General features: G+C 41.7%; 3 protein-coding genes across 3 annotated transcripts; 1 reads left to right on the top strand and 2 right to left on the bottom strand.

The window, feature by feature from the left end:
- The first annotated feature begins 1,623 nt into the window (after window positions 1-1,623).
- LOC5513012 (F-box/LRR-repeat protein 7) lies at window positions 1,624-3,237 on the top strand. The gene has a single exon (XM_001633262.3). The coding sequence runs from the start codon at window positions 1,751-1,753 to the stop codon at window positions 3,113-3,115; it is 1,365 nt and encodes a 454-aa protein (XP_001633312.1). The 5' UTR covers window positions 1,624-1,750; the 3' UTR covers window positions 3,116-3,237.
- Window positions 3,238-7,954: 4,717 nt separating this feature from the next.
- On the bottom strand, window positions 7,955-14,868 carry LOC5513048 (steroid 17-alpha-hydroxylase/17,20 lyase). Its single transcript, XM_001633297.3, has 2 exons — window positions 14,658-14,868; window positions 7,955-9,875 (listed from the first exon to the last, which is right to left on the bottom strand). The coding sequence occupies exon 2, from the start codon at window positions 9,860-9,862 to the stop codon at window positions 8,378-8,380; it is 1,485 nt and encodes a 494-aa protein (XP_001633347.2). The 5' UTR covers window positions 9,863-9,875; window positions 14,658-14,868; the 3' UTR covers window positions 7,955-8,377.
- LOC116618592 lies at window positions 12,123-12,524 on the bottom strand. The gene has a single exon (XM_032382481.1). It carries the CDS (start codon window positions 12,522-12,524, stop codon window positions 12,123-12,125), a length of 402 nt encoding a protein of 133 aa, XP_032238372.1.
- Window positions 14,869-16,169: the final 1,301 nt, after the last annotated feature.

The raw sequence follows: 16,169 nt of genomic DNA, 5'->3' as shown, positions 1-16,169 counted from the left end.
CATCACGCTGACTGAGAATGTACATAATTTCTAAGTAGGGGGGATCCAGGATGGATCTTAGGCTATGACACTAATAGGCCTCAGGTATTTTTTAGGGGTATCTGAGAGGAATTAGGCTTTTCTATTAGGATTTCTATATCAAGGCTTCTGGGATATTCTTTTAGGGTAGCACTTTTTAGTGTGCAGGTATTTTTCAATGTTTTTTTCTTAGAATTTCCCAAATACATTTATTAACACTTACCCCAAAGAACACCTCTGGGACCCCACTAGAATTATATCTTTAACTGATTCAACTTCATATTGTGAAAACAAGAGCCCTTTATACAACAGCACCCGTTAAATCCAGAAACACTTAATGGAAGATGCACTGTAATGTTGTTGTAAAAATAAAACTTAAAGGATTTGTGTGGAACATAAGAGTTTGAATGTAGTTCCCACAATACAGTATGACATTACTTTGCCCGAATGGCAAGACATGCATGACTTTGAAATAACAGGAAACATCAAGGTAAATGGTAGAGGGTAATCAGGTTGTACAACCCTGTAGTTGTTTAGAGTTGCTGTCAACATAACCCCACAGTATATATTTAAATGATCAAGTCTAGACAAAGTATCAATACCACCACATTGGTAAACATAACATACAAGAATACCAGATACATTACAGCAGAAATTCTCACATTTGTTTTTGTTTTTATAATCTGCTGAAGCTGAGTCTAGGGGACCTTTTTTTTTTTTGGAAAGGGGGGGGGGGGTAATAGAGTGGGGGAACAGAATTTAGAGGTCTTTTTTCCGTCTTTGTAATGCATATGCTAAGCAAGAATTCCTTTTACTCTTAGGAAATTAAGCCGGTTAAATATAATGAAGTAAAAATTGTTAATAAAGCCATAATTCAGCCCACCGGGAAAATTCGGATAAGTTAGCCTTATCACAGTTTCCTCACAGTGGAAAGAGAGCAAAGTTGAACATAGAAAAAGCGAAAATTAATGGGCGAATTAGCTTTCCCCCAGGTGATAAGGCTAATGGTAAAATCTGTCACCCGTAAAAGTCGTTTACTAGCAACGAAACATCGAGCATTGTTAAAAAAAAAGACAAATACTTTGGTGTAAACTCACGGCCATATCTCATCCACGTGTTTGTGAGAAAGTGCCTTCGAAACTAAAGTGCGTAAAATTTACCACCAAAGACGATAATATCTATCTGATAACCGTCAGCTTGTGCGGCTAATAGTCGTATGTTGGGCGCAGTTTGTGAAATTTGGGGAACACTTGCCTTTTAGATGGACAAAAACGTTTTACTCGCAGCATTTTGCCACCCGCTACATTTCTTCCGATCCAACATGGCGGCTACATGATAGACGGCTCGAGAGCGAGGTTAATTATTTCATGTAATTATTTATGCATTGACCTTAGTGGCTTGGGGAGGGGTAACTAGTATTTATTAATCTTCTCCAGAATTGCCGTAACATTTAATTGAATCGTTACAAAAATCAACAATAACTAAGCTTTATGTTCTAGCTATTCAATGGTATTTGAAGTTTTTATTATTTTTTAAGCATTATGAATTATGGCATGCTTAATCGATGCTACTCGCCCCCCTCCCCCTTAGAATCTTCCTATTACGAAGCGGCAAGAATCGATGATCGAGGTCGAGGCTCGTAAACAATGCGCGGGAAAATCAATGCAGATTGCAAGGGACAAAAGGCCACGAAAGCCCGAAGGAACAAAGACTATTCTACCTGCTGGTACGGATGGCGGACATCAGCGCTCTACCGGACTCCGTGATCGTCTTCATTTTATCGTTTCTACGCTATCCTCGACTAATATCTTGCAGCAGGGTATCGAAGCGATGGTATCGACTATGCTACGACATAAGCTTATGGCGGAAGTTATGGTTCTCTTCGTCGCATTCAGGCAAAGTCACTGGAAGCCTGGTTCGTAGGCTAGTTCCGCGGACTAATAGTTACATCTTGAGCATAGACTTAGAAGGCTGTACGAGCATCGACAACGAAGCCGTCAAGTATTTATCTATGTTTTGCCCAAATGTTCGTAAACTTTCAATCAAAGATTGCCGGCTTGTATCAGATAGAGGTTGCATTGCTCTCGCTCAAAACAGTTTTAAATTGACAAGTTTGAAGCTCCCTATGGAAAATATTACTTCAAAGGGACTGGTGGCCGTTGTTAAGAATAACCAACTATTGAAAAGGATCTATGCCTACTCGCGAGCCGTGACCCAAGCGACGTTGAATTGTATAGCTGGAAATTGTGCCGATTTAGAGACATTGATTGTTTACGAGTCTTGCCTGGATGAAGATGAGAGTGGTTCTATAGACGCTCTTACAGATAAAATGTTGATCACTCTTGCGGATGGATGCAGAAAGTTAAAAGAACTTACACTAAGGTATAATCAAGTTTTGTTAAGCGATCTCTCTTTGGTGTACGCGGCGTCGAAATGCCGGCAAATCCAGCAATTTGTAGTTGACTATTGTGACCGTGATCACGAAATCACTGATATAGGGGTAACCGCTCTTGCGCGCTTTTGTGACATTCGTTGCCTACATCTTTCAAATGGACAAATCTCTGACAATGCTTTGCTAGTAATAGCTGAATACATCCCTAATATCGAAGATTTGTCCCTCGAATTTTCCCAAGTCAGTGATGTCGGAATTTTTAAGTTGATGCAAAGTTGCCGCAAGCTGGAATCCCTAGTCGTTCACAACTCGGACAACCATGAACGAGGAATAACGGACGCCAGCGCCTTTATGATCGGACATTATGCCTGCGAAGATTTTCGACTCTTAGGCATCGCGTTCGCCGATATAACAGACAAAGGACTCAAGTATATCTGCGAGAACACAGAGCTCTCTTCCCTCTCCGTGAGTGGGTGTGGCAAATTGAGCTATGCAGGGCTGAAGTCCTGTTTTGAGGACCTAGGATGCATCATGAGTCTTGATATATCCTTCACTGAAATAGTAGAGACAGACAACCAATTACTAGAGATGGGCCAGGCGCTACCGTGGCTTGATTCTTTAGATGTTACAGACTGCATTGGGATTAGCAGAGAGGGTATAAGTAATTTTAAAGCAAGGTTCCCATTTTGTAAGGTAGCTGTGTGAAAATATTTGAGATATTTTTATTACAAATTCCTTTGGCAGAATCCAAAGTATTACTTATATATGTATATTTGGCATCTATATAGAGATGTCAATTAAGATTTATTAAAAAAAAACGTTTTACATATCTGTGTTAAGTTATGTTTTAACAGGTCTTTACTTCTTCGTTTATTAGTTCACTCTTTGTCTTTTTGCGCCGCAACGTGCTTTCCTGTAAAAATGTCTTCCCTTCAGCATTTCTAACATACCAAAGATAAGAAATCAGGCATAAAAAATTATATTCAAATCGAACTGGTTATTTTTTTGGCAGGCTATTGATGGCTAGCAGGTAATTCTTTGTAGGTTTTGATCACATGAATATTGATCATGGAGCTAGAAGAATAGATTGCATTCCAAGTCTTGACTCATTACAATACGTCGACTTATGAATCTGTTAAAAATTATTTGAGTCTTGAAAAGCATTATTTCGCATCCTGTTTACAGCTCGTTTATCAAATTCCACATGAGGCCACAAGGAAATAACTGGTGGCTATTTCAGTTTCGGGCTGTTAACCTTTCGAAAGTGCGGGCCCCATTTCGAGCGATATCATTATTGGTTCTCTCGCTAAGATGCAAGTGCAATACATGCTCATTTAAGAGATTCTCAATGGAACGGGCAAAATAATTAAATTCATTTTGTAGCACTTTCGACAGATACACATTTCTGTTGGGCTTGCCTTTGCGCAATAGCATCCTAAGTAAAAAAACAACCACAAGACCTCGCGAACGGCTAAAACGACCAGTTTGTATGTAGATATTAAAATGCATTGACTCTGGCCCGTAATGAATGATTTTTTTTAATCAAAAATTGTCATCAAAATAGAACTTCTTACTTTTCCTTCGCTTTCTGACATGTTGCTGGTGCACGATTGTGAAAGTAAAGTCTGATAAAAATAGCAGACATACGTAAGAACGCGTTTTTTTTCTTGAGTATTCTCATAGACAAAAAGTTTATACGACGATCCATTGACACAGAAGTCCCCCCAATAACTCGTAAATGCTTGTAACTCGTAAATGCTTGTAACTCGTAAATGATGCGCACACGCAACTGGTAAATTTTGGCGCGCAAATGAAAGAGAGCCCACCACTATTTGGGGTAGAGCTTGAAAAGATAATTATTACATCATCATTTACTACAGTCGAACAGCATCGTGCAATTTGAATTTGAAAGAATTAAGACACGGAAAAGATGAAGCGAGAGATTAACATTGTGGTAAAAGCATTATAAATGAATAGAAAAATGCATATTTTTTGTTGCCTCTTTGGGGGTGAATTAGGAGTCATGGCGCGGTCAAAATTATTTTACTGACTCTGCTCTTTCGAGGGAAGGGGTGCCAAATAAAGGGTCCCAAAATGGTCCCACGACATTTCGATGTGCTCGCAGTTTTCGGCTAATGCTCGCGCATTTTTCTTCGTGCTTTTTTAGATTTTTCGATGTGCTCGCTGCTCGATTTATTCAACAACTAAAAATGCTCGCGGTCTCGCATAAAAAAAACAGGGTGCTCGCAAGCTTGCAAGTGCTCACCAAAGACCATTCGGGGGCCCTAAATAACTACTTGACCTTTAATGTTGAACTTTAGATTTCTTTTTTAGTCAGTTCTTTTTAAACGGGTATGGGATTCAGTGATTACAGTGAAAGATTTGAGTATTTTGGTGTGTACGGAGGATTATCGCTTTGTAAATGGTCCCCGGCATTGTTGAATGGGAAGCACCGCGCGTGCAATGTGTAGACTGCTACAGGGGTCGGCCTTTGGACCTGTATCATTGTGCCGCATGGGACTAAAAAGGCCTCCAGGGCACATCGCTTAAGTTCCATAAAGGGATAACAGGTCAACAGGTAGTTTTAGCCATCAATTAAGTATTGATTATATATATTTTTTCTCTACTTCAACCTTTTTAAGAGCCACGCACGTGCCGAAGAAAGGGACAAAGGATTGAGCGTTCGTGATCCAAGCCCACGCGATCACGTTTCCTGTTTTGTCAGCTTTTTTAATAAGATAAGCAACTAAATAACGGCAAAAAGACAATCAAAAATTCAAAGAACTGACGCATTAATTCGTTTTTTCCCAAACCACGACGCGATATATGGAAACTCTAAGTTTAACGGTCTATTGAAGACTGGAACGTGTTTCCGCTGTAAAGCGAGCTATTTTATGTTTGCCAAATTATTGAAAGTTAAAGAAGAAGTTCATTGAAACTAGTTTATAATTGTACGCTAAGAAGATAAAAGCAATTTTAGAAATGTTTTTCTTGCCGCCGCCAGCTTCGTAAGTTCCAGCTATACACACTTTTTTCATTAGAACGTCAAATGTTCAGTTAAAACTGTTTGAGTCTGGGCTCTTAAATCAAAGTGTATAAAAAATAACTATGTGGCAGAGAGAGAATTAAACAAATGATGTATCAGTGTACAGGTTGTTATTATGAACACAATTGTAATCTACATTCTAGAACGCATCATTGCACTATCATATTTTTATGTTTTTCTGCTCACAACATCTCAATGTTCTACTTAGAAATTGGTGAAATCTCAGGCTGTACGTTCTTATAAAAACAGGTTCTTATAAATTAGAGCATCTATGCTGTGGCGATTATCGCAACATTTGCTGGATCTCAGGCTGGACGTTCTTATAAAAACAGGTTCTTATAAAAAAAGAGTATCTCTGCTGTGGCGATTATCGCAACATTTGGTGAAATCTCAGGCTGGACGTTTTTAAACAGGTTTTTATTAAAAAGAGTATCTCTGCTGTGGCGATTATCGCAACATTTGGTGAAATCTCACGATTATCGAAACATAGCCTGCTTGCAGGCGGTACTCGTGACTGTTGTTATGATCGCGGAAAAATCCAATTCTTCGTTGGTCGGGCGCCATCTTGTATTTTGAGCCACGCGGTTCCTGGGGGCGAGCACAAAAAGAGAAGGATCATTATTTAACGGGGGGGGGGGGGGGGGGGGGGGGGCTGCTATGCTTGGGTGGAGGGTTGCAACTTTTTAAGCGCCAATTTGGGGGAGAGCCTCAATTTTTAAACAGGTGTTAGGGGAGAGCCTTATTTTTTTGAACAGGTATTCTGGTCAATTTCCGAGCCTCCTAATATTCTGGAATTTCAAAATTTTCTGGGGAGAATCCTAGACCCCATAAAAATTAAATAATAAATATGATGGACCTCTTGCCTGCACATTTTCACGGCTTCCGTTTGGCTGGCGCCTTTCTTTTGAAGTCTCGGTTTTTCGAATTTCGATTCACGTCACTCCCCCACTATTAACTTTTCAGATTGGTAGTATGAAAAAATATACAAATATGAATTCTGGTAGAATGATCTCCAATGGTGCTATTTAGCTTTTAATTAACAATAATGACAAACATTTCACTGGAGAGTATGCCCCCGGACCCGCTATACATAATACTATAAATACCCCTTGAATGTGGGCTTGAAATCAACACCTCTCCTGACTTGATGATGCTTAAAGGCCTGCTCCGCCGACCCTTGCGTGGACTGTCTGCTAATCCCCCCCCCCCCCCCCCCCCCCCCCCTCACACTCATAATGATTCGGCGCGCGGGGGGTCTCCCCACAGCATGTTCCGTTTTCTCAATATTTCCTCCTAGGAGGTAAATTACTGTACCTTTCAGGTAGTAGTTTTTTCACTCCCTGTCGTGAAATAGTGCTCTGAACCCGAAATAGTGCTCAGCGCTATAGGGACAAATGCTGAAAACAGCAACACTCAGGCCATCTACCGGTTAACAATTTTTTTCTCATTTTTAGTACATCACGGCACCGTAGCAAGAGTGCTTATACAAATATAAAATCTTTTGGTCCCCCTTGGTAGAAAGTGCCGTCATAAAGAGTATCCCATGGCTTGACTAGGTTATGTCCCGTTTTCTCAATATTCTGTACCTGAATAGTTATTTTTCCCTTTCGTAAAATAGCGTGAAAACGACCGAAAAGTTTCATGAACGAAGTTAATGGATTTACCTTCTTTTTGTTCTGGAGGCGAGTCGCCTTTTTGGGGGAGGGTCGGAATCTTCCCCGATCACCGAAAGAAGAGGGGTTCAAAATACAAGATGGCGCCCGATCACCGAACGAAGAGGGGTTCAAAATACAAGATGGCGCCCGATCACCGAACGAAGAGGGGTTCAAAATACAAGATGGCGCCCGATCACCGAACGAAGAGGGGTTCAAAATACAAGATGGCGCCCGATCACCGAACAAAGAGGGGTTCAAAATACAAGATGGCGCCCGATCACCGAACGAAGAGGGGTTCAAAATACAAGATGGCGCCCGATCACCGAACGAAGAGGGGTTCAAAATACAAGATGGCGCCCGATCACCGAACGAAGAGGGGTTCAAAATACAAGATGGCGCCCAATCATCGAAAGAAGAGGGGTTCAAAATACAAGATGGCGCCCGATCACCGAACGAAGAGGAATTTCCGCGTTAATCGAGTACCACCTGCAGGCAGTCGAATCGCAACAAGTAGGCAATAATTCTATCACCAGGACATGTCTCAGATTAGCTAGTTGTCTGCGAGTCCGCGGGAATATCACTATCTGCTAATAAACCTGTGTCGGAGAGGTCTTTGCGCTCGGGGATCCCTGAAGGGACTCACATAAAAACAGACGGGGGTGATCGTCGGCAAAATCAATTTTAAAGGGATAGCACTTCGGGTGTTTTCGACAGCAAACCTTACCCCTAACAGATAGTATTAAAATCATGAAAAAGACCCAAGCATATGTTTTTAAGTCGTCTCCATCCTTGAACTATCGGGGAGCCATGGGCAGCGGAAAAGCATCTGTCGTGCGAACCAAGTCCAAACAAAAGCTTTTATTATTGTAGAATTAGTAAAATGCATCAGTGGCTTTCCGAGAATAAGCCATATCTACAAAGTATTACAAGAGAGTATTAAAGAAGGGAACTTTGACATATAGGTGAGCCTTGAATTGAATTGATTGAGTGAATTGATTATCTATCTCGACTAGAAATAAGGGGCCAATAAGTAGTAACTACAAATTTCCCTTTTACAAATTTTCGTTGCCATTTCAAAACTATGACTGCAGTTGTGTCGGTATAATTGAGTGGCAGCTGTACAAAGAATTGTAGAAGTTCTGTTTTAGTCCCTGTTCACATGCGATGCCTCTACCCCTAGGGGTACCTTCCCTAGCGCGGTTTAAAGATGCCGCAAGTTCTCATGGACTATTTCGCTGCCCCTAGCAGCAGGGAGGCCTTAATGATTTATTTCCGCCGCGGCATTGCACGGAAATTGAAGGGCTTGGGAGCTCGAGTGATGTTGCCAGAAGCCTCCCCAACCGAAGGCGGTCCTTGTCCAGGAAGGGTCTCTAGAGTAAACTGCTGCAACAAACGCGTCATGACCAGGAACAACTCGATCTTGGCCAGGGACTCGCCCACACATACCCTCCGTCCCGCCGAGAAGGGCAGATAGCTACGCTGACCAGGAACTTCAAACTTGCCATCTTCATTGATGAATCTGTCCGGGTCAAACTTGTCCGGGTTAGGCCACTCCCTCGGGTCGTGATGGATGGCCCACAAGTTCATCACAATGATTGTATCCTTGGGAATGTTGTATCCCATTAGTGGGACGTTATTAGTCGTAGCCTTGTGGGGTAACCCCATTGGAGCAACAGTGGCGATCCTCAGTACCTCTGCGATTGTGGCTTCCATATAAGGCAAATTAGGCTTGTCGGCAAGTACTGGCCAGCGGCTGCCAATGACGTCATCAATGTCGGTTTGAAGGCGTGTTTGGACTTGTGGGTAGTTAATGAGGTAGGCAGCGAGCCAAGAAAGTGTTGTGCTTGTGGTCTCTAGGCCTGCGAAATAAACATCGGTCATGAGCATAGTGATGTGGTCATCCGTAACTTCGCCGATTGCTTTCTTGTCTTCCCGCTCTACTTCGAGCTTGGCTTTAAGGAACGCGTCGGTCAAATCTCTGATGCAGTCTTCGGAGAAGGTGCTTTTGTGTTCTAAGAAGAATTTATCGAGCAATCTGTCACGGATCTCAACTAATTTCTTGTAAAAGCGAGACTCACTGATGGGAAGATGGACAAGAAATGGAAAGTTATCCAAGATGGATCCGGATACTGGAAGTTGTGAACCGATACGGGTGAACTCGAGAGTTGTGAGAAAATCTGGATCATCGGGTTCGAAAGATTTCCCCAGAAGAAATGAGGAAATGATATTTGTTATCAGCAATGAGAACTCGTCCCTCGAATGAAGTGCTGTTCCGACATCCTTCATGAGCTTTCTTTCAAGTTTAGACACTTCCCATGCAATGTTTTCTTCCAATTTTGGAAAATACATCCTTAAGCCGGAGTGCACAATTTTCCTCCTCCAAACTAGATGGCGCGAGTAATCACCAAATATGATATCTTTTGCACCTCGTGTCAGAAAATTGAAAGTAAACGTTTGAGGCCTTCCCGCCAAGTCGTTCATTCGTTTCCCCATCAATACCTCTCTTGCACCAGCTCCAGATGAGACGAACACAAATCTGTCGTTGAAGATTTTCAGCGTGAAAATATCACCATAGGTATTGGCAAGTTTAGCTGCGGCAAGATGAGAATCTGAGCCCGTGATGCTGAGAAGGTTGTTGATGATGGGCAGCGGTATAGGTCCCGGTGGAAGATTGGCAGGTGATGTGACGTAATCGTATAAGTAGTATAGTAGGGTAAGAGTGGCGACAAGAAGAAACCCCTCCACCAACATGTTGAAGAGCGCTCTGAAAAAGAAATCAATTTGGTGTTAAATTCCTGGGTAAAATCTAGTTGAAGTATTAGATACGGCAGCTATAAATTTCACTCTTCTGTGCTTGGTGATGGTAACAAACATAACATAATTTTTGTAGCTCCTGCTCTCGTGTGCGGTAGTTACTATATCATCAAGACGAAAAGGAAAGAAGAATAAGAATACGCCCGCAAGGTTTGCTGGGAACTGATTCGGACTATAATCATGTCTTGAATAAGTATAAAATATCTCTCCAAAAAGATCATTTAAAACCTTCTTAAGATTTAGAATTACTTTAAAACAATTCCTACGTAATAATCTACATACGGAAGATTGAAACAAATGGCATAATTATAACTCGAGCTCGGTCTATCTCGAGTTGTAATCGTTTAGCCTTATGTCTATATTGATTTATTGAATTGCTACATTATTAAGAGCAACAAGTGAATTTTATCATGTTTTCCGCATAATGATCGTTTTGCCCTTTCTCAGATTGACCGCTAAGCGCGACGATGCCTGAGCTAGGTGAGCTAAATTCACAAAAAAACAAAACAGACAAACAGGTCTTATTTTAGTATCCGTAGTGGCTATATGCCCGACAGTCGGGAAAGGTCCTCAATGGACATTAAATGCCCGACAGTTTTCGATGTATTCAAATAACCCAGTAAATTGTCAGCCGATAGCTGTATATAATTCCCAAGGGATCGTAGACTCCACTAAGCTTGCTCAGTATGGCGCGTCTCGTCACGGGATCCTTCTCTTGTGTACTTACATCCGCCTGTATCTAAAGGATACCTGTACAGGACCCGAAACGATCCCAGGACCCGAAATGATCCCAGGACCTGAAATGATCCCAGGACCCGAAATGATCCCAGGACCCGAAATGATCCCAGGACCCGAAATGATCCCAGGACCCGAAATGATCCCAGGACCCGAAACGATCCCAGGACCCGAAATGATCCCCAGGAGTTCCCGAAATGAACCCCAAGGAATTGCAGTAATGGACAAACAAAAGGAATGTGGAAGGATTGGCTTTCAGTTTTAAAAACATATTAAACATTTTAGCGTCATTTTTGTTACTATTCAGAAATTTGATTTAACTAAAACCGTATCATTAAGATTTTTATATACGACTTCGCGGGAAATACAGCTTTCGAGCTTTCGACAGCTTGGTTGAGCGATTGGGGTCAAATGAACGCCTGAAGAACCAGGCGTGAATAAATCATTTATACATAACAAGCCATAAAAGAAAGTATCCACAGATTAGACATGCCTCTGCTTTCCAGTAGGAAAATGTTTGTTTGTGTACGGTGAATGAAAGACCTATCATAAAGAGGGATAGAGAGAAATCATGCAGTGGTGTACGCACTACTACAGTACATAAGGAATTTCAAAACTCACATATTGCTTTCAACCAAAGCCACATCTCATAATATTTTGCAACGGTAGTAAAAGGGTTGTTCGAGTGCATTACTCAGTGTGCTTTTGTCATTCCATCTTCTCGGCCAACCGGCTGTCGGTAAATATTCGCCCGTGTGAACATGGATTTCGTGGTGAAATACGCGTTTGGTTGTCAAATGAATATAGATTTTTTAGGGGTGATGTTTACCGGAAACGAGCTTTATAGTGTCAGAGTCATGTGATGTAACTGCAAATGTTTCGAAGGTCAAAAGTTTGGTTGTTCTGAGCAAGGCTGTGCTTTGGCTGTGCTATGTGTTTGTGCTATGTGTTTACCGCCGGGGCAATGTAATAAATAGAAGTATCGTATTGGAATTTAATTTTTTTAAGTCATATTATTTAGAAATAGATTCACTGTCAACCCTTAATTATGCTTTAAAAATGGGAAGTGCTTTCTTCTGCTTTCCCTTTGTCCATTACCGCAATTCCGTGGGGTTGATTTCGGGGACTCCTCGGTATCGTTTCGGGTCCGGGGATCAATTGGGGTACTTTTGGGGATCATTTCGGGTCCTGGGATCGTTTCGGGTCCTGGGATCATTTCGGGTCCTGTACATATCTTCCCGCTTATCCCAGACGTGTCCGAGTATCTTGCTGAGGTTTGGCTCAGTGTCCAACTCTTGCAAATCTGACTCCCACTTGTGTGCGGGGAACTTAGCTGACTCAAATATTCTAGTCGCCTCTTCTCTAAATTCTTTTAGTTCGACACGTCATTTCCGGTCTGCATCAATTTTTCGACCTATGTGTTTTTCCGGAGTGCATTGACTGTGTTCGTTAGCTCGATGGGTTAGCGGTCAAGGTGATGGTGAATGGTGGCTCCTAACATGAATGGACTCGCTTCTGCGCCGAAGGGTACACGGGCGAACCGGAAGTGTTGCTCTTTGTCGTTTATGTTGAAGAGGAACCTGAAGGCGCCCCTATCTTCTTCCTTAATCGCAATCTGTAAGAATGCTTTCTCCAGGTCACCGAGGATCAGGTGTGGGGCCATGCGCGCTCGTATCATGATGTCCCACATTAGTGGTTGAAGAGGTGGACCGGTGTGCATGCATTCATTGACACTATTAGCTAGTGGGTGTGGCTTGCAGCTTGCGTCGTATACCATTCGTACCTTTGTCGTTTGGGCGTTGGCTCTAACCACTGGCTTATGTGGCATGTAGAATATGCGGTCACCACGCGATTTGTTTGTCATGGTCTCGATTTTTCTCTTGTGTAGCTGGTCGCTACCACGTCATTTCTTAGCTTCCTTTAAGCATTTCGTAAACGCTTCCTAATAGCCTCTTCATTCGTGTTCTCCAGCTTAGCTCCAGGCACCCACGGCACGCTAACTTCGTACCTTCCGTCATCTGTTCTTGAGATGTTTTCGCGGAACTCGCTGTACACGTCTGATTGGTCAGTTTCGCTCCTATCTTCGATGCCGAGCACATCTAGCGCGTATAGCCTTTCATGGTAGTTTGTTTCGCGCACAAACATACACCTTCCATCGGCGTACTCCTTCCCTCCGTGGACGACACAACCAAACGTCGTTCCTTCTAATTTGAAGTTGTGTCTTGACTGTTTCCTCAATAAAGCTAGTTAAATTACTATATTAGCCTTAGCTTTATCGAGGAAACAGTCAAGACACAACTTCAAATTATATTTTATTTTCCCGAAGGATCACGAGGTACTGATTCTCGTTCCATTAACATTAACGATAGCAACACAGAGATCAGACTGACTTCATAGTTAAATTCAAAGTTTCAAACAGGAAATCCCCGAAAAAGTCTGCGAAGAGCATTTTATCAAATAGATTCTGCGCTTTTGTGTACATTTCCCTTGTGATGACAAGTCCAAAGCAGTCCCACCTGAGCACCGGAGGACGTTGGTGGTTGGATTTGTTTTAATAGGGTCGGATCCATCATCACTGACCCTAGTTTTTGTCAAGTAAGGGGTAAGAAAACAAGCAGACGAGAAAACAATGGAAAGCGCTTCTTTTGCCTACCCTATTATTTTAAAATGGGGAGGAGATAAAACGCGCCGCTGGGGGTCGAGGTGGTCGAGTTACTCATTCACAGGTGGCGGCGGTTACACAGCCCGTCGTTTGAAAGGTCGCAAGCGCGTAGGGACAGAGCTCGCTGCAGGAGCGAAACCAAGGCAAATACATCCAGTTAAAGTAGGAATACGAGCTTATTTAACACTAAGAAGACATTAGGCTTCATTTTGGAGTCAAATTATCCTTTAGCCCGTGTACCTTCAAAATCCTTCACTGTCGCGGTTGGGAAGCCTGTGGTACAACGTTTGCCGCGTATAAGTTCGAGTTAATAAGAACTCGAACTTATTCATTTGTGGCGCGGCCTGACGGCGTACTGTTCCACAATACGGTAGAAATTTAATTGCATTTTATTCTGGTGTTGCTTTGAAGGAGCATCCGTGCCTGACATAAGCGAGTTACCGGTGTGTCATATTATGCGCTTTTTTGATATGTACGTATGTAAACCTACGCAAATTTGACCAGTATTTGACATAAAACTGGTCAGTAATAATTATATTTCCCTTGTTGCGTTCAGCAGCATTCATTATTTTCAAAACGCACGCTCGACTGGGGCCTTCGCATTGGAAAGTGTACATTCCTGTGCGCTTTTGTTCTGGGTCAATAATGAATCTCATATACGAAAGTAAGAAATTAATTATTGTCTCCTGGAACATAGGGCCGACTCGGACACGCACAGTTATTGAATTGATTCGGTTCAAGTTCGGTTCGACGTACGCCTTAAAGCCGCATTGTCAGTTTATTTCCGGAGGTCCGACGGAAACCTCAACCGTTAAAAGACAAAAGAATCTATTAAAATCCGAGATATTAAACAGGCCATCCGCTGGACATTATCAATCACTATTTCAATATTTTCAAATATTTTTCAAGTTTGCCGTTAAAAATCATCGGAGACGATGTTAAGTAATCGACAGGAAGTAAACTGGTGATAATGCGGCCTTAAGCCTTAGACAGACAAATTTTATCTATGTAAGCTACAGCTCTCATAACCACCATCCTTTGTATCATGAGATGGTAGCTTGCAAGACTCCTCCGATTTTTCTGCTTCCATTCCGTTCCTATTGTAACGAATGGCTGGCTCAACATGTTTTGTCACCGCGCAGATCTACAATGACCCCTAACTTCTTCACTGATTCACGGACTTCAATAACTTGTTCTAGCAACAAGTTCACTGAACCTTTTTAGCTTAGCACTCACCTCATTTCTCTATTAATTTACAGCAATCAAACCTACCACCACTGAAACACGGGGCTACAAGGATGACTTAGAATTAAAGACAATGTGACTTTTGTTTACCTCAGTAGTGGCTTGTTTGGAGACCAATTTGAATCTCGGTATCGAGACAAAACCCAGAGAAACACTTTTAAAAACAGTTCAAGATCTCAAGAGATCCAAGTTTGAATTTAGACGCCGGACAATTTTCTTTGGATACAGGATGTGCAGAAAAAGGTCAAACCATCCAAGAGTGGAAAGGATTGTGTCACAGCCTGAAATAATATGCATCTAATTTACATACCGTATTTATTCGAATAAGCTACCCGGCGATTATTAACATTTTTCGACTCTCAGACTTGGCGCTTATTTTGTTATTCGGGGGGCAAGGCGCTTTTTCGAGGGAGGCGCTTCTTGAAGGACGAATTTCGCACAAAAAGCCGAATTTTGTTTTTGTTTCTTTTAATATCAATTTGTACTACTGTAATCAGGACTATAATAGTGTTTCTTTGTCTATATACAATTATAACAACTTGGAACACTTTTTTCAATAAACTTAATTCATTCATCATTAAATAGTTGTATAATTCTCATTTCTGTTATTAATAGTTTTGGTTATTAATAGTTTTGGTTCAAAGGGGGCGCTTTTTCTGGGGAGGCACTATACGGATGCACTGCGAATCAACGAACAAAAACGTGTTCTAAGATCCTCCCTTCCCCCCCCCCCCCCCCCCCCCCCCCCCCGAACGAAAACTGTTGGGAAAAAAATATATACAAAGTTGTGATTTGCTCGAATTCTATCAGATCTTTTTGGCCATTCGATGTTTTGATGACTCTCGATTTTTTCACGTTAGTTGGATAAACAAATGTTTGAAGCATAAAGACATATGGTGTAAGTATTCTTGAAATTGCTATACTATGACCAAATGCATCCCGGTTGTCATTGGCAAAATACACGCACTTCTCACGATCCAAAGCGGTTAAATCGGAATTACTCTTTATTCGACCTATTGCCTTGAGCTTATTTCACAATAGTACTGTGTATAATGATGTTGGTCAACTGAAATTACAACACAACAATAATAGACTACGAATCAAAGTTCAAAAGGTCCACGAGATCACAGAATTGTAAATACATGTCTATTGTGCTACAATAATAATCATTATCTCAGACTCTAGATGTATTCATTAAAAACGGAATTAATTTACCAAAGTTAACGGGTCTTAATCAATAGAAGTAGCAATTAGAGATTCACGTTCACAGTTCATGTTTTTAACACTAACTAGTACTGCCACGCCAGGCCGTAATATAACGCGGCTCGCAATCACGTCAATCAAAACGTCACTTCTGTTGTCGTTACATGGCTCTCCTGAATTGTAACAATCAATTTATAAAAACTATTCAACTAAAACAAACTCATATTTGATAACCGTTCGTGGTAATATTTACAGTTTTTCTTGTTCTCTACTATATCATCTCTGCGTTGTTGACGTTCGCGAACGCCAGCCCAGCGAAATACAGAGAAAAGAGGCCTCTGCTAGCAGGGAAGTGAGACAATCGAGAGTCATCAAAACATCGAATGGCCAAAAAGATCT

The sequence above is a fragment of the Nematostella vectensis genome, chromosome 7, assembly GCF_932526225.1.
Source record: "Nematostella vectensis chromosome 7, jaNemVect1.1, whole genome shotgun sequence".
In the NCBI taxonomy this organism is placed as follows: domain Eukaryota; kingdom Metazoa; phylum Cnidaria; class Anthozoa; order Actiniaria; family Edwardsiidae; genus Nematostella; species Nematostella vectensis.
The sequence above is the reverse complement of the archived record's forward strand: the minus strand, read 5'-3'. Positions and strand labels throughout refer to the sequence as shown.

Coding starts and splice junctions, on each gene's coding strand:
- LOC5513048 (XM_001633297.3), bottom strand. CDS start 9,862: ATGTTGGTGGAGGGGTTTCTTCTTGTCGCCACTCTTACCCTACTATAC.
- LOC116618592 (XM_032382481.1), bottom strand. CDS start 12,524: ATGACAAACAAATCGCGTGGTGACCGCATATTCTACATGCCACATAAG.
- LOC5513012 (XM_001633262.3), top strand. CDS start 1,751: ATGGCGGACATCAGCGCTCTACCGGACTCCGTGATCGTCTTCATTTTA.